This window comes from Mesoplodon bidens (assembly GCF_964165515.1).
Source record: "Mesoplodon bidens genome assembly, chromosome: 10".
Taxonomy (NCBI): Eukaryota; Metazoa; Chordata; class Mammalia; order Artiodactyla; family Ziphiidae; genus Mesoplodon; species Mesoplodon bidens.
Window position 1 is genome coordinate 99,714,222 of NC_138172.1, and position 24,432 is coordinate 99,738,653.

The 24,432-nt window shown below is 36.8% G+C and overlaps 1 protein-coding gene across 1 annotated transcript; it reads left to right on the plus strand.

The window, feature by feature from the left end:
* The first annotated feature begins 1,078 nt into the window (after nucleotides 1–1,078).
* On the plus strand, nucleotides 1,079–23,913 carry SLC35B3 (solute carrier family 35 member B3). The gene is made up of 10 exons (XM_081247578.1): nucleotides 1,079–1,329; nucleotides 4,742–5,035; nucleotides 7,758–7,879; nucleotides 11,448–11,602; nucleotides 13,362–13,469; nucleotides 14,997–15,094; nucleotides 17,111–17,203; nucleotides 17,616–17,727; nucleotides 20,442–20,511; nucleotides 22,160–23,913. Exons 2-10 carry the CDS (start codon nucleotides 4,835–4,837, stop codon nucleotides 22,308–22,310), a joined length of 1,110 nt encoding a protein of 369 aa, XP_081103704.1. The 5' UTR covers nucleotides 1,079–1,329; nucleotides 4,742–4,834; the 3' UTR covers nucleotides 22,311–23,913.
* The last annotated feature ends 519 nt before the right edge of the window (nucleotides 23,914–24,432 follow it).

Below are 24,432 nucleotides of genomic sequence, written 5' to 3' on the forward strand. Positions count from 1 at the left end.
TACAAGGAGATGATACCTTAGAACACCTCTTGTACTGTAAGTTGTTTTATGCTAACATTTACCTTTTCCTGTGTACCTGTAACTCCTTGAGGGCAGAGAGCTTCTATTTCTAATTTATGGATTATGTACATGACCCATGTTGTATAAATGCCTAGCAGTAGCATTAAATCCACGTTATCCAGGTAACAGCATGGCATCATTGGAAGGCTACCATTTACTATTTCTTTAGGAAGTTTAAATTCTCTAAGCCGCAGTCAACATTTGAAAAATTCGACCTAACAAGGATTAGATGAAAATGCCCAACCAGACCCACCATTTACAAAAGGAGATGCCTGGTGTGCTTCCAATTCATTCCTTTCCCGGGTATCCAAAGCATGCTCTCGAAAAGCTTCCTTCCTTATAGTAATCTTTGCCTTCCATATCATTTTAGCATACCCCCAAATCAATTCATCACCGATCCCATCTCGGTTTGTACATCACTGCATCTCAGTGACTGTAGATGCAGCCCTAACTGTAGGATAAATGTTTAGTTTGGGAGCTGGTAGAGCCGTGGGATTTACGTTCTGTGCAGTAAGTGGCAGTGTCCAAACGACGCTGACATTTTCATGAAAAGGACCGGGGATGCTGTAGCCACAAGCTGAATTATTTACGTCAGAAGCAACCCAAGCGTTACTTGGGTTGTTCACCTTCCCCGGAAAGCAGGTAAAACACAGAAGCAGAGAAAGGTACTGTGACTTTACCCCATCTCATTTGGATCAAGCAGAGGGAACCCCAACGGTGTCTATACCCGGGTTCAACGTTCTCCACTGGGCCTCCTTCTCAAATTCCAGCGCACGGCCACTGGCCGGGAAGGCGCCACCTGCGTGGGCGCCCACGGGGACCGGGGGACCGGGCCCTGCAACCTGGGGGGCTGCACAGGCTCGAGGAGCACGGGTCGGAAGATGAGAACACTCCACCCGACAGGCGCTCGCGGCCCCGACGTGGCATTTAGCGCGCGTAGTAGCTCACTCCCGACACCGCTGGGCGACCTCGTCGGCTCCTATCCCGCGCCCCGGAGCTGAGGGAGCCTGCGCGAGACGTGACCGCGCCCCCTCCGCCGGAGGCCGGCGAGGGGGCGGGGCCGCGCGACTGCGCACGCGCCGGCGGACACATAGGCGGAAGTGTCGCGCGGGCGCCGGGGATACGAGCACCGGGCGACGACTCGGCGGCTGCGGTGGAACGTGCAGGAGCGGGCGAGGAGGAGAAGCAGGAGGTGATGGCGACGGACCTGGGGAGGGGGAGACGCTCCGTCTGGCGGAGGCACCCCCTGGGCTGGGGTCCCCCTTTCAGGTGACACACTGGCTCGGGAGTGGACGTGCCCCCCCCCCGGGTCTTTCGCCGTGTTTGGGACGCAGACCCCCCGCCCCACCCCCCAGAGAACCTTGACACCGCCCATCTTCATCCTAAGGAGAGAGCGGGAGAGGATGAGGTCGGGAGGCAGGGTGCGGGTGACTTCCTTTTACAAAGAACGGAAACCTGCTGGCAAGGTTTCCAGGGAGGAGCATCGGCTTGTCCTCGCCCTTCCGCCCTCCGGCTGGCGAGAGCTCGCTCAGGCCGGTGCTTGCAGGCTTGCAGGCCTGAGGCCACCTCCGGGAGGGCCTGGTAGGCTATCCCCAGGGCCTCTGGACAACTGTCAGTCGCCTGGGTCCCCCAAAACAGCGTTTTCAGTGTAGAACTACGTCCGGGATCTGCGTTCAGCTGGGTACTGTATGGTACTCCGCTGTCCATTTGCAGTGCAAGGTGATTGTTCTCATCGGGTTAAGTTCTTGTCATGAACTTCCACTGGTAGTTGTTCAAATTCCTCCAGTCTTTGCAGCTTAACTCTCTTGCCCACCGTTTTATTTTCTTGAAGAAATGTTGAAAGAAGGAAGGATTTGGCGTTCTAACATTTTTTTTTTTAATGTTGGGCATATGCATTTCTTCTGCAGTAGGCTATCAGACATCTAGAACTGTTTTGGGGTTGAATGTTTTCTTATTGGGATAGTTTGGGACTTGGAAGAGGGAGATGCAGCCTTTGAAAATAATTTAGATAGGTGTTATTTGTAATACTTAATTTCTTAATATACCTGTAAAGTCCTAATTTTAGTTTTCTCCCTTAGGAAAAAAAAAAACTGATCTTCAAAAATTAGCACACAGTTTCTTGAACTTTGTGCAATGAAGAGTGTTCAAAGAAATGGGAAAGAACCTTGTTTTTCTGTTTTATAATTATACGCCACAGGTCATGATTAATATCCAGAGTCCAGTTAACCTAGCTATAATGACAACATGTAATGTGGAGTGTGGCAAAATACAGAACCTAGTTTTTTTTTTCAGGGTGCTCACATCGTAGTGACATATTTTCCTTATGTTCTACCTTTTTGTAGTGGGAGACTTTTCTTCAAAAGGTTGGGAAAGAGTAGGTTAAGAAATTAAATTTTACTTCAGTTGGTCATTTTAAATCAACATTGTCACCAGTCATTTATTTTTAAATTTCAATATGTGCTAGAAATGCTACTTTTTTTAATTGCATTTTAGCAATTATCTGTAACTTCAAGTAATTAAATGTCTGTGTTGACTTTAGGAAGAGACCTTAGGCAGTGATTCACACCTGTGTTTGTTTTTTTTAACATTAGTTTCAAGGGTTACATGAACTTGAAAATTAAAGCAAAATGTTAATCATTTAATTTGAAAGCTAATTTTAATTCTGTGCTTGATTTCTTTTTATTTTTTCCTACATCACAAGGACATTAGACCAGTTTCTTTAGATGATGGTTGATGTCAGTCATTAATCCCTGAAATGGAAGGAATATGGCAAACATTCAGGATCACAGTTATTGGCTATCAGAGCTCAGTGTCTTTCTTCATCAGTCACGTGATCTGAGGAGTGCTGCTCTGATTAATAAAACTTCATTCTAAATGCAAGGGAGAGAGAGGAAGCTTAAAAACCTACATGGGGCCAGATTTATTAGAATGTACACCCATTTGTACACCCATTTATTAGTACACCCACGCCTACACATATGGAAAATAGTTGCTAACCTTTTTGTTTCTTCTACATTCAAACAACATTTAGGTAAGGTCTTTTAAGGCATGCTTTATAAAGAAAGTCATATCCCAAGGGGATCCTACAGGGTGACTTAAAAAGTCTTAACAGAGATGACACTGATTAAACGTAGCATGGACAACAAGAACAACGTGTAAAAGAAGAAATGGGCAAAGGAAAGGAAATACAGTAAAACTTCTTGGAATTACACATTTTCTATTTAGAAATATGACAGGTATCATGTACAGCAAATGTTCTTTGATGCCTGTGTATTATTGTTAGTTACAAGCTGTAGTCAGACCCTTGACCCCAAGTTTAAATTACAGAAGGAGACCTAGTTAATCTCCGTAAATCAGCAAACTAGAAGCGATCATGAAGAGGTGACTCTAATTCTTGCCATTTTAAATCACCATATGGCAGTTTGGGTTTTTTTTTTTTAAGATTTCCAGAGAGTTCACTGTCAAAATTATTCTTATCCTCTTCTCTCAACTAGAGTGTAAATTTTAATTCCCGCTGGGATTGTAACAGACATTCTTTTCTAGGAAGATAAGTTTTTCTTAATAAGTTTGTTCTGTTTGTCATAATTCTGCACTTTCCTCAACTTTTACATGAATTTACTTTTCAATTTCTATTAATCCAAGGAGAAATTGGTAGTCATCTATGGAGCCTTCATGATTGTTTTTCACAGACTAACAAAAAATGATGTGTTTTTCAGCTTTTTACAAACCAAGGGCTTTATTTCTTTTTTCTAAACAGCTTTATTGAGGTATAATTGATACATACAAAAAATGCACATGTTTAATAGATACAATTTGATGAGTCTGGGCATATACATACACCTGTGATACCATCTCCATAAACAAGGTAATAAACATCTGTCACCACCAGGAGTGTCCTTGTGTCCCCTTTGTGTGTGTGTAGTTAAGAATGCTTTACATGAGATCTACCCTCTTAACAAATGTTTAAGTGCACAGCACCATGTTGTTAACCACAGACACTGTGTCGTAGGGCCTCTGCAACAGATGGTCTCTAGAACTTATTCACCTGGTATAACTGAAACTTTATACCCATGGAACAACTACCAAAGACTTTTTAAATTGCAGAGATTTTTCTCCAAAGGAAAAAAAACGTTTTCTTTTGGCCTAAGAGATGCTCTTGCTAAAGCATAGTATCCTTTTTATAATCTTGGTTAAATCTAGCTTTTTGCACAACTTACAAATGTTTGACTTTATTTTAAAATGTTATTAGCAAATAAATTTTACAGTTGTCTTGGTAGCTGTAGGAGTTTGGGCTGTTGTTTACTCTCTTCTGCAATTATAGATTGACTTTAATGTTGAAGACATTATGCGTAAACTATTGTGGGCTTTAAAAATTATATCCTCACTGCAAATGGAAATATAATAAAGGCACGTTTACTTGGATGAAATAAATACGAGGTTAGCTTTTAGTTTGTTGCTGTGGAAATAAGAATGGTGTATATTTAATTTAGTCGTGTTTGGAGACTAAGCATATTGTTTTGGTGGATGGGAAGCTTGAATAGGAGAATTAATATATTTCTATCCAGAGAGAATAACTCTTACCTGTGTAATTTTCCAAATGTGACTTGAGATATTATTTGGAGCATAGCACTTTACTTGATGGTCTAAATGCTTTGCTTTAATTGTTTATTTCCTTCTGTAGGGCTTGGCTCAGCAGGCAAAAGAAAGACTGAACAAAGGGGAGGAAACCAGCAAAGATAACTTTGGAAGCACTGAATGCGGCAAAATAAGAACAATGGATCTCAAGTTCAACAGCTCCAGGAAATATATTTCTATCACTGTCCCGTCCAAAACCCAAGCAATGTCACCACACATCAAATCAATAGATGATATTGTAGTGCTTGGCATAAATCTCAGCAGATTTAACAAACTTACTCAATTTTTCATATGTGTTGCTGGAGTTTTGGTATTTTACCTAATTTATGGATATTTACAGGTAAAAAATTAGTCATTCGTTTATAATATGTTAATTATTTATAACAAATGAGCTCAACATGGGTACTACTAATAGTTTTGTCCAAGATACTTTCTTTTATAAGATAGCAAGTTTATTCACAAATTTGAGTTTCTTAGTATAGTAGTAGAAAAGAGCTACTAAGATTAGATTGACTGAAAACAGGGATCCAAATTTTAGAGTGAAATATTTTACGTGGGGGAAGGAAAGCAAGAGACAATCTTAAAAAATTAAAATTATGAAAAAATACGAAGTGTTATGTTTTGCAAAATGTAGGTAATTGCAACCATGTGGGGGTTTTTTTATATATAAATTTATTTTTGTTTATTTATTTATTTTTGGCTGTGTTGGGTCTTCGTTGCTCCGCATGGGCTTCCTCTAGTTGCAGCGAGCGGGGGCTACTCTTCGTTGTGGTGCACAGGCTTCTCATTGCGGTGGCTTCTCTTGTTGCAGAGCATGAGCTCTAGGCGCACAGGGTTCAGTAGTTGCACACAGGCTCAGTAGCTGTGGCTTGTGGGCTCTAGAGCGCAGGCTCAGTAGTTGTGGCGCACGGGCTTAATTGCTCCACAGCATGTGGGATCTTCCCAGACCAGGGCTCGAACCCGTGTCCCCTGCGTTGGCAGGCAGATTCTCAACCACTGCGCCACCAGAGAAGCCCTACCATGTGCTTTTTAAAAGAAAATGGTTGAAGTATTGATTGGTATTTTGGAACATAATTTTCACATGAAATTGAATGGTAGCACAAAAAGCCACATTCTAGTTCACTCTCAATTTTTAGAGCTCATTAAGAGGTCATTTTGCAAAAGTGTATCAGGATGTTTTCTATTTTTCCAAGGGTGTCTCTTCAGTCCTATAATACTTGAATCATCCTTTTCTTGAAGCATCTGTTGTGTTTTCATTCTTGTTGGTTTCCTCTTCTAATTCAACTTTGCCAGAACCTTATTTTTCTGTGATTTTGCCTATGCAAAACATTTCTAACGTTGTCACAGTTTGTCTTGTATTTGCATTGTTTTATGGGATAGTTGTATACATTTGACCAGGAAATTCCTGACCTTCAAAGACCAGAGCTGGATGGATGAGGATCCAGCTAGTGTAAACAAAATGTGTGCATGGGGACCGTTAATTACCAGTTGTCAACTCATTAGTGGGTATTTTCAGCCGTTACCAACTTTGCTTTTTTATGCAACTCCCTAACATGAGAAAATCTTTGTAGTTGAAGAAAAGGAAAGTGATGTGTTTTCTGAAAACATAATATTTCTGATATTCTTTATAATCAGAGTGATCTTAGAAGTTGTTGTATGCTTTTCCTTTGTTTTATAGAGATAAAATATAAAGTAAGTATAAAGGAGAAGACAGAATTGTGACTATTCCTTAGCTTCTGAAAATGCTAGAAGGTGTATTAGTGTAAAACAACATGAATTTTAAAATCTTAATATTTATAATTGACTTTTGTACTAGAAGATGATATAAGAATTCAGATACCACAATGAAGAACAATATAAAATAGTAACTTTTATCAAATGTTAGAATCTCTTGTTGAGAAATTTTTTTTTTGTCCTTCGAATACCATTGTTACCAAATAGCTTGGGAGCAAAGTTAGCCATTTTAATGGAAAATGAATTAGAAATTTACAAATTTCATTAAATTTTTTCTATTTGATAAATGACCAGAGATTTTAATTTACAACTAATATGTGCAAAGTTTCTTTTAAAATAAGGTAAACCGATTATAATTGTAACATCACTTTGGTGAGAACTGACATTGCTAAATAGGTTAAAGAAAATGGGGTTTTGTAGTAAATTTAGCAATATAGAAAGTGAAATATTTACCTGAGTGCCAGGATATTAATAAAGCTATTTTTATGTTTTATAGTTTGTAAACCAGAAATCTCCTAAATAACTTACAGACTTACTTGAAGGTGAAATCTAAATTTGCGGAACTACACAGCATCCTAAATGTACAAAATCAGTTCAGGATCTTTTTAGAGGCTGTGTTTAGTTTTTCTTTGAACATAAGTTTATCCATCAATTTCATGTTTTTAAATTTTATTTCAGATACAGCTGAAATATATATATTTGGTGGATAGTTTGATGCATTCAGTTAAGCCAGATAGCTTTATTAGAATACTTCTTAATGAGATTAAGAATGGCTTTTTAACAATTAACAAAAATTTTTTTCATGATATAACATTATTTTTAAGAAGAGTAACCATTTCTCTATAAAGAGAAGTTTTATATAATCTAAAGCACAAGAATTCTAAAAAATAACATTAATTATCAATTTGAACTGATTATCTTAATATTGGAAAACAGACCTGAGATAATAGACTTCTAATGAAATATGCTTTTTATAAGAGTACATGAGTCCTTGAATCAGCTGCCTTCCTCATTGTTTTGGGCGACTCTTAATTTTGGTCCTTTAAAAAAAGAGAAAAGCGTAGGAGGGGGTTGCTTCCTAGTTCTTCCTCCCCTGCTTCCTGTTCTGCTGATTGTCATACCTGGATACCTACTGTCACTTGTTTGGAGAGGCCTCCTAACTTCTCTAATTTTACCTCTCAGAAGCCTTACAGTTTGGGTGTTTTTTGTGCATTTTGTTGTTGGGGGTGAAGCTTGGTTTCTATTAAAATGCTGTGCTTATAGGAATGTGCTGTGAGGTAACTGGTCTGCCCCTTGGACTTAAACAGTGTTCATGTCTCTCTTGACAGGAATTAATATTTTCAGTGGAGGGTTTTAAGCCCTATGGCTGGTACCTTACCTTAGTGCAGTTTGCATTTTACTCCATATTTGGCCTAATAGAGCTTCAGCTTATTCAGGACAGAAGGAGAAGGTATGTGGTTTATTTGTTTTTATTTTTTGGCAGTTAAGTACATGAGTAGTAGTTCATTTTTATTGTTTTATTTTTTGCGCACATGGAATATGTTATACATGAAATATACATTTCCCGTTAATAAAACATTTAATACCCAAGAATTTTTATCAGTATTATCAACTTATTAAAAATATTAAATATGGTATTTCCATTATACATTGAAAAAAGTGTAATGTTATCAGATTAAAAAATGTTTAGGGCATTCGTTGGCGGTCCAGTGGTTAGGACTCTGCACTTCCACTGCCAGGGGCCCGGGTTCGATCCCTGGTGGGGGAACTAAGATCCCACATGCCACGCAGCGCAGGCAAAAAAAAAAAAAAAAAAGGAATGTTTATACTCAATAATAAGATAGATCTTCTTAAAATAGGAGAATGTATTCAGTTGTACATACATGTTTTTATAATGGAAATAGGTGTGATTACTGAAAAATTTATGATGGTACTACATAAGAATGGTGATATGAAAGATCAATACCTATTTTTATAGTGGTTTTTGAAATGCATAGTTAATGTTTTGTTTTGTGGGATATATTCCACTTAACATCATCGCGTTTGTAATGGCCAGTGGTAGGAATTGCATTCTTGGACATTAGAGAAATTTCATAATGTTCCTTTTTGTCAAAACTAAAAGAGTTTGTATGACAGTAGCTTTTAAATTAACGACCACCTAGGTTTGAGAAATATCTTGAAATATTGTTAATGGCATATTGAGCAATATGCAGTTAAAACCTAGTCTCATATCAGAAGGTGGTTGGGAATTTGAATATAACATTTTCTTGGTAAATTTAAGTGTGGTTATCCTGTCATATCAGACTCTAATATGTGAATATTTCATGTATATATTGGACAGTTTAAATGTAATAAGGAGCTATAATGTTGACATTCTTTATTGATATAAATGTTTAATCCTTCAGTGAAAATAAAAATTTTTCATAGCTACTTTTTTTTCTTAAATGTTTTTGATGTTTGTATGAAAATAACTATAAAATTCTAAATATTTAAATCAGTAACACCAGTATTTCTTCATGGGTCTAATTTTACCTCTCAACCTCTCTATTGCCAATAAATTATTATAGCAGCAATGTTAAAAATGTTTGAATCTGAGGAGATCTTCTTTATTATTTTCATGTTCTGAAACTCTACAAGATTTAGCTTAGCCATAGGTAGTAGAATAGAAAGTAATTAAATGTGTCTGTCAGGACTTACGTATATGGGAGCCTGGCTTGCATATATATTCATTATGTGTTGCAAACTGCTGGACCTCTGATTGCTTCTAAACTAAAAGAACCCAATGCTGTATTTATTAAATGAAAAAAACACAAAGATGATGCATCTCCTAACTGTTAAATTTTAAAAAGATACAACTCCCTCTCAGCTACCAAAAGATGGGGAGTGAGCCTCCGGTCATGTTTTTCCCAACCTTTAAACCACATAACCATAACATATTTAAAGTCATTTGTGTTTGATTGAAACATGAGTGAAGGAATTAGGTAGAAGAATTTATAGACCTGTAATAAATGTAATTAGAAGTTGAAAACTTTCCAAGGCACGTTAAAAACTTTTTTAGAAAAAGTCTCTATAAGTGTATTACAATGAAAATATGCCCAATCCCCTGTTTCTGAATTTATTTCAGTGGGTGTATATATATATATCTGAATTTATTTAAGTGACACTGCTCTTTAGACCTTTAACTAGTCAAATTCTTTGCTTTGGTTTTTCTCTCTTCCTATATTTATATGAATACTCATGTACTTGAAGAGTACAGAATTTGGGGTCAGGAAACATGGATTTGAGTCATGTAACTGCCTCCTGTTCTGTCAGTACCTCAGGGAAGTTTCTTAAATTCTCTGTTTCATTTTGAGGATGAAATATGGTGATGTGTGATATAGCCCATCATAGACTAGAATACCCTAAATATACTCCAAAGTATATATTTCACCAAAGACCATCTTGTAACTTCAGTGTTAATTACTCTATGTGAGTTTTTAATAAAGGAGATCTGTACCAAATTGAAAAGCCAAGGGGCTTATCAAAGTTACAACTTTCCCATCATATCTAAAGTAGTAAGCAATTGGGGTATTCAAATAGAAACAGTGAGAGTCCTAGAGGCAAGATGATGAAATCTAACCTCATTTCACCGGTGAGAAAGCAGACCTGGAGGAGAGCTGGGATTTCCGTGAGCTCGTGCCCCAAGCTGCACTCAGAGTTGGAACCTTTTGAATTTAGGCTTCCTGAGTTCCAGGCTGGTTTTCTTTCTTCCTTTACTGTGCTGCTTTTTTAATCTTGTGATTCTTCTGACATGAATTTTTATTTTCTGGCTACTGTTTGCAATTTATGGATGAGGAAATTTGCCTCTTCTGACTTTTATCATTACCTGGAGAAGTGGTGCTGTCCTCCTTCACTGATACCCCACTGAGAGTTAAACCCCATGGACAGCATAAAAACCAGCATCTGTGTACACTGATGCACAACGGGCATGCCCAGTTATTTCCACATGGATTTTAAATGTTGACCACTGTGTTAGTAAAGTGTAAGCAAAGGTCTCAAAATTGAAATGTAAGTGGAAATGATGCATTGTAATCGAACTTATCTAGTAAATTATTTTGCCTTATATCTAGCCGTATAAAAAATGTGGAATTTTGTCGCCTTGATTTAAACATGAGCACAAATCCCAAAATGGAAACTAGATCTAAAAATGCAACATAATTTAATTATATGAATAGTGCACCAATGTACAAGATTATTATTTTAGACCATTAAGTATCTTGTGAGCATATGCTCACAAGAACAGCTCAGAATTATGAAGATACCAAATTAAGAATCTCCTTTAGGAAATCCAGTTAGAGCCCAAAGTAGAAAATTTGGGATCATCAGGAGAGTCAGATTCCTCATCTGAAAGTTGATTGTTTTAACATTTTATACAATTACAGCATTAGAGATGAATCATAAGACATTACAGTAATAAAAACCATGTCTGGAGTTTTAAACCACCATGTTCTTTTTCTAGAGAAATTCTGCTCAGGTTGTTCTAGCAGAATGGATAGATGTATTTTTCCTAATGCTAGATGGAATGTTAGGAAACGGAACAACAATTTAGAAGTTAATTAACTAAGGTGTCTTTTCCCACTATAGAAGCCAATTTTTTTTTTAATCAATTCTTTTTTTCTAAATTTAGTCAATGGTTTTTATATGTAGCTGTAACTACTGTTAAAAAACTCTAAATGTAAAATAGCATTTATACTTTCAGTAAGAATCTAAGTAACTCTCTAATGTACTACTTTTTCACGCAGTTGAGAGTTCTCACTTAACAATTGATTAAATAAAGGTAAATTGTTATTTTCACCAACATTCTTTTATACAAGTTAACACTGTTGTAACTTTACGAATAGTGATATTTTACCGATATTTATAGAAATATTAAACAGAAATTAGAAGAGTAATTAGAAATTTACACATTGTAAACACATTCTCTTACAATAGTATGAACTGGGTCCCAAAATGAAGATTTTAAAAATTGTCTTTTACAGAATACCAGGAAAAACCTACATGATAATAGCTTTTCTAACTGTGGGTACTATGGGGTTATCAAACACTTCCTTGGGCTACCTGAATTATCCTACCCAAGTCATCTTCAAGTGCTGCAAATTGATTCCTGTTATGCTAGGAGGAGTTTTTATTCAAGGTATAGTAATGATATATTTTCATACTGTTTGAAGTTAATAGGATATGTTATGGCATCTAGCATTAGGAAAAACATTAAACTTCAATTAATATCTTTAATGAACAGTCTAGATATTGTAACACTTCTGAAGGATATCTAATTTTAAAAAAGCTATTATAAAAACACCGATACTACTGTGATATACCTCAGGATCTGAAATCAGTAGTTTGGAGATGGGGAAAAATAATAATATTTTGTTTTATTCTTTTAATCTGGAACCTACTACATTTCCAGAAATATGGTATTTACGTATTGAAGGCCTAGCTCAGAAGTACCTGGAAAGCTCTTTTTTTCAATTCTTTCATTTTTCTACTCTCCAGGGCTCTGCTTCCCACCTCCATTATACAAATGGATGATTCCCATGTTGAAGTAAAGCTTAAGCTGAGCAAGTGTTTTGTTTTTTTGTTTGTTTGTTTTTTTTTTTTTTTGGCGGTATGCGGGCCTCTCACTGCTGTGGCCTCTCCCATTGCGGAGCACAGGCTCCGGACGCACAGGCTCAGTGGCCATGGCTTACGGGCCCAGCCACTCCGCGGCACCTGGGATCTTCCCGGACCGGGGCACGAACCCGTGTCCCCTGCATCGTCAGGCAGACTCTCAACTGCTGCGCCACCAGGGAAGCCCTGAGCAAGTGTTTTTTAACCAACTCTGCTGACTGTTGACTCCCTAGGATCCCAACTAAATTACAAGCTATGTGAAAATAGGAGCAAAAGAGGAGGCAATGATAGTGACAAACAGTGGAACAAGTTTTTGTTTTGTTCATCTGACTGTCATGCGGAATATTCATGTTTTGATAATCACTAAAGTTCTTATAAAGCCTGACTTCATTTTATGCATTGTAAGCCTTCCCAAAAGAGCCTTTTAAAATGAAAATGTGTATGTCAACTACTTCACATATAATTTCAGGATAACTGTTCACACAGGAAAAAATAATGATCTGAATTTCCTATTAAAAATCACATTTCACATCGTAACTGACTTGGCCTGTATAATATCTCCTTAACAGTCCTTCCAAAAAGTTACACTATGTGATTTCATTATTTAAACTTGGATGTGCTAAAAGAAGTTAATCCTCACCAACCTAGAAGTTATCTGACTATAGTATTCGCAAACATATATAGCCTGAATAACTACTCTGGTTTCTTGGTAAACTTACGAAGTATAAGAAAATTCATAGCCTTATGTTATACATAAAGTAAAAGAGGCACTAGTTTCCACAAACTTTTTTTTTTTTTTTTTTTTTTTTTTTTTTTTTTTTTTTTTGCGGTACGCGGGCCTCTCACTGTTGTGGCCTCTCCTGTTGCGGAGCACAGGCTCCGGATGCGCAGGCTCAGCGGCCATGGCTCACGGGCCCAGCCGCTCCACGGCATGTGGGATCTTCCCGGACCGGGGCACGAACCCGCGTCCCCTGCATCGGCAGGCGGACTCTCAACCACTGCGCCACCAGGGAAGCCCTCCACAAACTTTTTAAATGTTCTTATTTACTCACTATCATAAGAAGGATCTCGTATCTAACTTACAAGGACATTTTGGCGCTCACGGGGTAATTTTGATTTTCAAAGCCCTTCTGTGACTGTCTCATGCCTTGACCTAAGTGCTCCTGATCATTTTTGACATTGGATATAAAAAACAGTCCCTGCTCTACTTGTTTAAACGCATAGATCTAAAACTGTGCTGAGTGGGTAATTGCATAATGAGGTTGACTTACATTTATTTTGCACAGGAAAGCATTACAATGTTGCTGATGTGTCTGCTGCCTTATGCATGAGCCTCGGCCTGATATGGTTTACCCTAGCCGACAGCACGGTTGCACCAAATTTCAACCTGACAGGTAAGGAATTTACTTGTATTCCTAGATTTTGTAAGTGTTTCGGTTTAGAGTAAGAATTTTTACAGTTTCTTGAGGGTTTTAAATGATGGTGTGGCATCTGTGATTCATATCTAACATAAAGCTTTTGGACTTTCCATATAAGATGTAGTAAAAATATCACAACTCTGGAAACATAACAGTTGTTTTTAGTACTCTTGTATAGTATTTTGACACGACAAGAGGCTGTGTGCCTAGATAGAATCTCCCATTATCAAGTACATGACAGACCAATTTCTTATGAGCTGAATTGGAAATATACACATGAGTTATAGGAGGATCACAGTAGTAATTGTTATTCTCATTTTCTTAAAAAATAATGAAACTTACAAACTTACTTTTCATTGTTTTAGCTTAAAAAAAGAAAATTATGCTGTTCTTTAATATTGAACTGTATAATATAAATGTGGTCATAACCTTAAAGTGCATAAAGCTTCCACCATAAACACTTTTCCTCATGGTGTGCCATGTGGAATTTCGTAAATTAAATTTAGATCTTTCACGAGGAGAATAGGTATTATAGTATGTTTAGAAATAAATAAGAATAAAAAATATGTGTTGGAATCTTGTTTTTAGTCTAAAGACCTTACAGAGAGATTCCTTATTGTATATACAGTGTTGTCATTCTTAAACTATTGAGTGTTACTCATAAGATTATTTTAGTTTCATCCCATTTCCTAGCCTGGTACCTAACAAAAATAGTTCTTTCAAAGGAACTCTGAGAGAACAGGGAGGAAAACAAAGCAAAACAAAATAACAATAACAAAAATAGCAGCATATGTAATATATATATACATATATCAGCACTACAAACTATAATTATTTGTGAGAAAAAAAAGTATGAAGTAATGACGAAAATCATTTACGTCAACTTTGCTGTTCTTTCTAAGAATCAAAATGTTCCTGACCAGTTGTTAGTCTATGTTTCTTACTAACTTGGTTAATCACGCTAAGTTAATGGATTCAGATCAGCATCTTAGAGCAGCCCTTTAAGCCAGCCTTTTACAGACGATGCTGGTAGAACCTATTAGGTCTGTTCTTTCAACTTTGATCATCCAGAGTATTTTAGTAACATGGGTACTGTTTTTATGCTTTCCCTCTTCCTTTGATTGTTTGAATTAACTGATTAATCACCAATCCCAATAGATGATCTAAGAATCTCTTCTGTATTTGTTTAATACAGTGTTTCTTTCAAACACATAATCTACTTAAAAGCAGAAATATTATTTGACATGATTGTGAAACACAACAAGGTGACAGCATTAATGCAGTTTATTAGTATTAGTTGTTTTTTGTTGTTGTTGTTGTTTTTTAATAACATCACCTACATGCCTGTTACAACTGGTTGTGGATAAAAATACTCAACTTTGCTGAGCAAATGTGATTTAAGGTCTGGTTTTGGTTTTTTAGCCCAGTTAAATTTCTGATAAGTCTTGATTATCGTTCATATGTTTAAGTGAGGAGGTTATTTTTTTCTATGCCTTCTTGAAGGTGTGATCCTCATCTCCCTGGCACTATGTGCAGATGCTGTCATTGGAAATGTCCAAGAGAAAGCTATGAAACTTCATAATGCTTCTAATTCGGAAATGGTAAATACTCTAGTGCTTTTTCTTCACATCAGACAGACTCAAAAATGACGATATACTTAATTTTATGACATAATTATGGTATTGAAGACTCGCATTGCAATTTTAAACTAGTTGATCATCATTATTTTCATAAAAGTAGTACGTTCAAATATTATAAGAAGGTAAAAAGTAAAGTACCATTATCACCGCTGATACCTTATTGCAAACATTTGATAAATTTTTTCCTCTTTGATTTATGGAGTTTGGGGCGTGTTAAAAAAACGCTTTGTTACATCATGTTTCTTCTCTCTTTGTATTTGGTATTATTTTCCATTTAGAAGTTTGTAATTTACATGTAGTTTAGCTTATCTTTTCCTTCATGACTTCTAGCTATGTATTATGATTGAAAAGGGCTTTTCCAACTCAATTTAAGAATTTTATGCCCATTGCCTACTAGTTTTATAATTTCCTTATTTATTAAATCTTTGATCCAACCAAAACTTTAAAAAATTTTTCTTCCATATGGCTATCTACTTTGCCCAATATCATTTATTGAATAATTCACTTTTCCAATTTTTATTTTAAATACCTTCTTTTATCCTATCTTATTCTAATGCAGGGTTCACAGTTGTATTCTTTCAAGCTTATTTCTGCACCAGAACCATATAATGACAGCAGCTTTATCACCATACATTTACCATCTGTTAGGACTAGCCACCTTTGTTCCTTTTGTTTTTCAGAATGTTACTACCAGTAGTTATTCTTGGGTGTTCATATCCCCAAATAAACTAGAAACCCATTGGTATTGTGATTGATATGGCATTGAATTATAAATTAATTTAGGGAGAATGGCATCTATACACTTGATTCTTTCAGTCCAAGAATAAGGTATGACTTTCCTTTTATTCAAGTGTTACTTTTAAATGTCCCTTAGATTTTAAAGTTTTCCTTGTATAAATCCAGTTATTTTTTTATTGAAGTTATTGTTAGGTGTTTCATCTTTTTGCCGTTATTACTGCAAATAATGCCTTTTCTTCCAATATATCTTCTAGCTGGTTGGTGTTTGTATATAGGAAGGTTGTTATGCTGTGTTTGCATTAGTTTTGTAGCCCATCACCTTGCTAGACAGAGCACACAGCAGTAAGGATATGTAGGACTGGTTACTTAGTCAACAGAGTGGGGCATCTTTACAGAGTCCCTAAGAACATAGGAACTTTAATCTTAGTCAAGAGGTTTCTTGATCATCATCACCACTCTCCCTAGATAAGATAACGATCAGAGAATTAAGGAATTGTAAGTAGGTAGAAAGAATGTAATACCGTGGTTAAGACGTAGGCTGTAGACTACGATAGCCTTAGTTCTCTACTAGCTCTCCTGTTTGAGGAAAGTGACTTAATATCTCTAAGTTTTAGTTTTTCCATCTGCACATTGGGGAGTGATGATTAAGAGTGCCTGTCTCTTCGGTTGGTTGTGAGAAATAAATGGAATAATCCATATAGAGCGTTATTAGCACAGTACCTGACACATAGCAGGTATTTAAGTTTGATGATGACACTGATTCTGCTTATAAGGAGTGTAATAGATTGGTAGGAAAATTGGGAAATTAAGCAATAGGTATGTCATATACTGCTTATTTTCATTGTATTTTAATGTATTTGCAAACTTCATGTTTGGGTTTTTTCATGTCTAATAAGTAGTTTTAGAGTATCTTTGTTTTGTGTATGTTTTTAGGACCCCCAACATTAAAATCTGCTTTGAATTCAGTAATTAAACAAGGCAAAAAATGAATAATTAGGTAACCATTTATGAAAGGATTAGTACTGCTGTGTTATGTTGTACCTAAAATGTGTAAACTTATAAACAGAATCAACCATCATTTCCAGAAAATTACGCCATATTGAAACAATGATGTTACTTTTTAAATGGTTTCCTCTACAGATTTAATGAAATAAAGAAATTGAGCCACATATTGAAAACCTTCATTTTACACCTTTGGTTAAATAGCACTTTTTTCCACTTTATTTTTCTCTACTCTAGGTTTTGTACTCGTATTCAATCGGTTTTGTATACATTTTATTGGGATTGACATGCACTAGTGGATTAGGCCCTGCAGTAACATTTTGTTCAAAGGTAAACACTAATCACATTTTTAAAAATAAACATCTTCCATTAATTAGTTTCCTCTGTATTTCTGATTCCCCTTGTTCAAAGAGACTATTTTATGTAATTTGATAACTCCTTTAACACAATGTATGTAAATCAGAAATTATTTCAGAAATGAAATGATTTATATTTAAATTTTTTTATGCTTGCTCTTTCCTATAAGTTAATTTTTAAACTATTCATAATGTAGAAGTTGGGGATTTTTAGTTTCATCACTATTTTCCCATTAAATCAGAGCTAAATCAGAATCTTTGCTTGACTGCATTGTTGAATGGCTTATTATTGCTCAAAAAGTTGATTAAAATCGGTAGTTTTATTTCATTTATAATACCTCAGGGTTTGTTTTGCATTTTTCTAACAGGCTTTTTTATATTTGCAGGATCCAGTTCGGACCTATGGCTATGCTTTCCTTTTTTCCCTCACTGGGTATTTTGGAATCTCTTTTGTTCTGGCTTTGATTAAAATTTTTGGTGCACTTTTTGCTGTAACAGGTAAGAACGATACACTTGCTTAGATTATGAAATAAGCATTTGAATTTTCTTTGATATTCTTTTTCAAAAGGTAAGGGCAGCATCTGCTCTTCATTAAAAAGAAAATTGTCGGGAATTCCCTGGTGGTCCAATGGTTAGGACTCGGTGCTTTCACTGCCGGGACCCGAGTTCAGTCCCTGGTCAGGAACTAAGATTGCTGAAGCCGCACAGTGCAGCCAAAAAGAAATTTTTTTTGAAAGAAAGAAAGAATATTGTCACATTTCACCAATTTATTCCTTGTTTTTCTTTAAAATTCTAAAGAAAATGATGTTTGATCTGAATTTCTTATTTGAAGGTTTAATTTTAACATCACATATATGCATTTATCTAGATAGTAACTTTAAGTACATTAAAAGATCTTTTTATTAAAAAGTATGATGGGATGAATGCCTTCCAGGAAAAATACTGTATTTAATCACTTTTAATTTATAATGGAAAATTACAGTTTTGTCACACTTAAAACATGACAGGTATCTTTTAAGCAAAGGTTGTGGGGCCTTTCGTTTGTACACTTTCTGGAAACTCAACCAGATAAGCTTCCCTTTTCACTCATAATTATTATGCACGTGCTCTATGCAAGGACTTTGCTTGGCATGTCAGAGAAATGGAGGTTGTTACTTGCTTTGCTTTGGAGGAGTGAGGGGAGCAGATGAAGGGCTGCAGGTGAGGCCCGGTGAGGAGAGCAGTTGACTCCAATTGCTGCCTCATACCGTTTGCCACAAGAATGGTCCACAAGACAAATGCTCTCAGTATCTCCCATCCGGAGAGAGCCCTGCGTGAAGCCCATCAGGATGGGAAGCCGTGTGACCTGCCACGAGGAGCGCTAGGCTGGGGTGTGAGAGAAGGTGCAGCCCAGTCCCAGCCCTGACGTTTAATGATACGGGGCCTGGAGAGTAAGTCTCTCCTCTTCTCTGGGCCTCGTTTCTCTCTTTTGTGAAGAGATTGGGTTGGACAAGATCACCTCTATCCGAGATCTGTAGAATTGACATCCATGAGGCATTTACACCGTACCCATTTACTTGATTTTGATTTTTCACAGTTTTAGGGGAATATTTTAATACCACAGAGTAAATGAAACAAATGAATAAATGCCCCCTCTGTAAAAGTATATTTCTTCCTAACTGTTCTCTTTATTTGCTCACATATGACTGTGCTTTTTAAAGTTTACGTCCCTAATGGTAAGTAGAGGGAATTTAATTGTAGTTTGGGCCATATCAGTAACCTTCCAAGTCAGCTCATGCTGTCAAGAAAGATCGCAAATGTATACACTTAGCTTGGGTTTCAGTTTTGTCTGTAAGATAGTAGCCGTTCAAAAAGAGTCTGGTATCAGTCTGTGTGTATTGATGAGCCCTGTGATTGGTATAAAGAAATGTGAGATGCAATCCTTGTGTTGAAGGTGCAGGCAGGTGTCTTTCTCTCTCACATGAAACAAATCCAGAGATGGTAATATAACAGCTAACATGTCCATAGCCCTTATTATGTACCAGGTACCATTTTAGCTGTTTTACATATATTATTCATCTTAACCTCAGGATGATCCTATAAAGTAGGTGCTATTATTGTTCCATTTTACAGATGGGTAAACCGAGGCACAGGGTGGTTAAGTGACTTGCCAAGTGATCGGCCAGCTAGTAAGTTGCAAAATCAGTATTTCAACTGAGGCCGTCTAACTCCAGACCTGTCCTCTCAACCGGTATGCCATGTGCCTCCCAAGCTGGCATGGTAGCTCCAGCTCCTTAGGAATCCAGTCCCTCTTTCTGCTCTGCCATCTTCGTCCTCATTCCAGACAGGTGGGTGGAGAGAAGATGAAAGACACATCCTTCTCTTTATGGAAAGTTCCTACAAATCTACACTCCTAGAGACAGCACTTCTGCCCACACTTCATTGTCCAAACTTAGTCCCGTGACCACACCTGACTGTAGGAGAGGCTGGGAAGGTATCCCAGTTAAAAGTAGGGGTCTTTTTACTAAAGTAGTAGGAAAACTAAATTTGGGGAATCGGGCTCTAACAGTTTCCAAAACAGTTTCTTCATCTGGTATTCGTTCATTCATTCACGCTTTGAAGATTCAGTGCCAGGAACTACAGAGGCTGTGGAAATGAGGACAACTAAGACAAGGAGCTGAGTAAAGCTCACAGTCTAGTGACGGAAAGGTGCACCGGAGCTACGTGCAGAGTTCCTCTCTGCACCTGGGTGGGACGAGGGAGGAAAGCTTCGGGCCGTAATCCTTGAAGGACCGTGTACAGAGGACTGGAAAGATGTCTCACGGTCTTCTCCAGAGATGCCCACCACTAGGATGTCCTTTAGATTGCTGCTTCTCAAGATACGGAATCCAATCGCATCTTCCTTGGAAAAGTCCTTTCTTTCCTGTCAGACTAAGTGTGTCTCCCTAAAGGATGACGTGCCTCCATAGCCTCATGGCCTCCATCAAGCACTTATTACAGTTGTACTTTAAATGTAACTCTATTATTTAATGTCTGTAACCCTGCTAGCCTATAACTTCCATGGTAGCAGGAGCAGTGACTTTGATTTTCTTCTTTTTTCTCTTTCCTTTGTTTCCTTGGCAGCTCACATAGATCTTGGCACACAGTAGGCTCTGTAAATATTTGTTAAATTATTTCCGAAATATTACCAAGACAATAGACGCATTCTAAAACCAACCTTTTTCTCCCTACAGTGACAACAGGGAGAAAAGGAATGACCATTGTACTTTCATTTATATTCTTTAACAAACCATTCACATTTCAGTAAGTACTTTTTAATTCGACAAGTTTCTCTACCTTTAGATACTTTTGTTTCACGTTTACTCTTAAACAGCCTTAATTTCTTTGTAAAGAATCCTTTTCATCTTGACCCAAATTTATTGATGTGTCTTCTGCTGTTTCAGAAATGTATGTAATTATTTTGAAGAAATCATTTTGTATACTTAAATTGCCTAACCAGTCCCAATGCACATGTGACCCTGTGTTTCCAGTATAAATGTGTTCCAGTAAACATGTGTTTCGAGTATAAATGAATGTGAGTGATGTGGTGAGATTAAGGGACTCCCCTTGCCCTGGTGCAAATATATAAATTTTATATATATACATATATGGTTTTTTAAATTGTTAAGTTTATTTGCTGTCTTTTCCCACAAAGGATTTGAGTTAGAGTTGTACCCTAATGGTTCTCTTAGTTTGTGGTTTTTCGGTGGAAGCATTGACTGTTTTCTTTACTGTCTAGTATGTATTTGAAATTAGCATCATTTAAACTTATATTGGTTGAGAACATTCAGACTTAGAAATCATCAATGTACAGTCATCCCTTGGAATCCATGGGGTACCGGTTCCAGGACCCGCACATATACCAAAATCCAAGGATGCTCAAGTCCCTTTCAGTCAGCTCATTATGTCTACGGGTTCCACATCTGCACACACAGAGGGCTGACTGTATATTTATTGGAAAAATCCACGTATAACTGGACCTGTGCAGTTCAAACCTGCGTTGTTCAAGGGTCAGCTGTATGAGCTTAAAGGTAACCACAAAATAAATTTTCAGCAATGTATAGTCGGTCTTCTGTACCCATGGGTTCTGCATCTGCAGATTGAATCAACCAACTGCAGAGCAAAAATATTCAGAAAAAAAATTCCAGGAAGTTCCATAAAGTAAAATTTGAATTTGCCATGTACTGGCACCTATTTACATAACATCTACATTGTGTTAGGTATTACAATAATTTAGAGATGATTTAAAGTATACACAAAGTTGTGCATAGGTTATATGCAAATACTATGCCATAAATAAAGGACTTTAGCATCCACTGATTTTAGTATCCTCTGGGTAGAGGGGGTTGGGTTCTGGAACCAGTCCCCAGCTGATACTAGGGACAACTGTATTTATAGAAACCTCTGTTTGTTTTCTATAAATTAGTTTCTCTTTCTGCAGGGGCTGGGTATTCATTGTAGTAATCGATGGCAATTCTCCTGCTTTCTCAGGATGTGTCCCTTTTTATCTCTCTATATTCTACCCCAACTAGTTGAACTGCTGAACTGAATTCCTAAGAAGTCCATTGGCAGGTTTACATATCCAGTGCTTTAAACATACTCCTGAGACTTTTGGTAGGAGTTGGACTTCAAATTTGCTATTATCCTCAAAAAAATGAACTACATTTAGTATTTTGTAAAATGCTTTTCCTACATATATACTTAACATTAAAAATATAGAATTCTATCTAGTGTGATCTAAATATTATTTGTAAAATAAAACAAATACTGTTTTATTTTAGTGCTCTTATTATAGGTATCCAGTAGCAAAATTTTATTTCATTGAGGAATTTTTGTGACATCATCAAATTCTGTGGTTAATGACAAATTGTTACCGTGACATTAATCTTTTTTCCTTATTTTTTTCTCTTAGGTATGTATGGTCTGGTTTGTTAGTTGTCCTTGGTATATTTCTCAATGTTTACAGTAAAAATATGGACAAAATAAGACTCCCATCGCTGTATGATGTGATAAACAAAACAGTGGAAGTGAGGAGGTCAGGGACGTTGGCACAGACTGTCTAGGCAGTGATTCGCTTTATAACGTAGAATTAATTCATCAATCAGTTAACTTTCCAAAGGGACTTTTATAAAAACCAGAGGCTCTGAAGGCATGCTGTCATTTGTGGATGGATTACATGTGAAGTCGCCCTTTCTTCAGAACCCTCGTTGGACTGTTTAACTTCCAAAGCAATCAAAAGAGCCACACCCAGCACACCTTAGAATAAAACGTCAAGATGAAGGACTGTGACACTTACAGTCTGTTGAGAATTTCACTGGAAATGGATGGACCATGTTGCAAGAAAAGTTGGATATCATTATGACATATCAAAGAAATTGATATGTAAACGCAGATTGTTTTCTTTTTTCCGTTCCATTTTGTTGGTGTTATTTAAATTGATTCTCTGTTGTAAGAGTGAACTGATGATTTAAAGTCTAGAGAGAATAACTTCATTATAAATAAAAATTATTCTCAGATTTTTTTTAAAAGAATGTGATGGAATTGGGGTAGTGAAGGTTGGATTTTGTTACGAAGATGGGAAGTACAGTGTACATAAACTTTAAAACTTAGGCTTTTCTCTGATCATTTAAAAGTATTCTTTAGAGAAAATGTGCTTTACGTTTTCTGTGGAATATAGGCAATAGAGTAAAAAGAGTCATCATCCTGTATCCTGTAAGTATGTATCACAAGCCAGATTTCCTATTATCCATCAAAGGTGCTAAAAGATTTCATGATTTGGATTTTTAAATTGAAGGGAGGGACTTCCCTGGTGGTCCAGTGGTTAAGACTTCACCTTCCAATGCAGGGTGTGCAGGTTCAATCCCTGGTCAGGGAGCTAAGATCCCACATGCCTCATGGCCAGAAAACCAAAACATAAAACAGAAGCAATAGAGTAACAAATTCAATAAAGACTTTAAAAATGGTCCACATCAAAAAAATCTTAAAAAGTAAAATAAAAATAAAGAAATAAATTGAAGGGAAAATAATTGATGTCTTAAATTACTACAAAATAATAAAATTATCGTAGTGCTTCTTAAAAATGAAATTTAATTTGACAGCTTGAAGATGAAATTGGATAAATTAAAAAACACAAGTCGATTTAGCAAATTCACACAATACGGTGCTTGCACAGTTTTAAGTCTAAATTCAGAAAGATTTTGGCCCTGATTTTTTAGCAGTGAGTTTTGGAATTGCTTCCACTGTATTAAAAAAATGCTATTAATCTTCATTTTCAGTGTAAATGTTGGTTAAAACAGCTTAATATCCATGCTCTTAGTAATATCACTTATATTTTGTGAGTATAGTATAGTTGGAATATTTAATCTCATTCTTAAAATTCCACTGTATTCTGATGGTGACCTTAACCTGTTTTGTGCATATGTGGGTGCAGCACAGCGCATGATAATTTAAGGATCTAGCCCAAGAAATTCTGCCTGATCTTCATGTGTCATATGTTAAATTAAATACTGTGGGTCTTTTTTCCCCCAAATGATAATCATTTTTTAAGTTTTCTTATTTTAAAGTGAAAGGAATGTTAATTTGCACTTCATCATACTACTGCCTTAAACTCTAAGTAAAGATATGTGCTTTTTAAAAAAGTTAATTTTCCTGAATCCTTGATAAAATATTATAATTTTAACTTATCAAGTCATCCTTTTATCCCCATACTTTTCTAATGTTTTTGCCTCTGACTGCCTGTTACCAGCTCCTCGTCCCACCTATGCCATCCCCAATTTTAAACAATTTAGTACTGTTTAAAAATCAGTTTGTCAGGGCTTCCCTGGTGGCGCAGTGGTTGAGAGTCTGCCTGCCGATGCAGGGGACACGGGTTCGTGCCCCGGTCCCGGAAGATCCCCACGTGCCGCAGAGCGGCTGGGCCCGTGAGCCATGGCCGCTGAGCCTGCGCGTCCGCAGCCTGTGCTCCGCAATGGGAGAGACTACAGCAGTGAGAGGCCCGCGTACCGAAAAAAGAAAAAAAAAAAAAAAAATCAGTTTGTCAGGCTAACCCTTTACACTCCATTTCCTTTTTTGACCTGCCATCAGAAGGAGGTAAACTTCATCTCACTTATTTGTATCCATGGAATAGTAGTAGTCTAAAATACAGAATAATTTCTGTAGTGAAGGAAATCAACACTGGGATGTGTA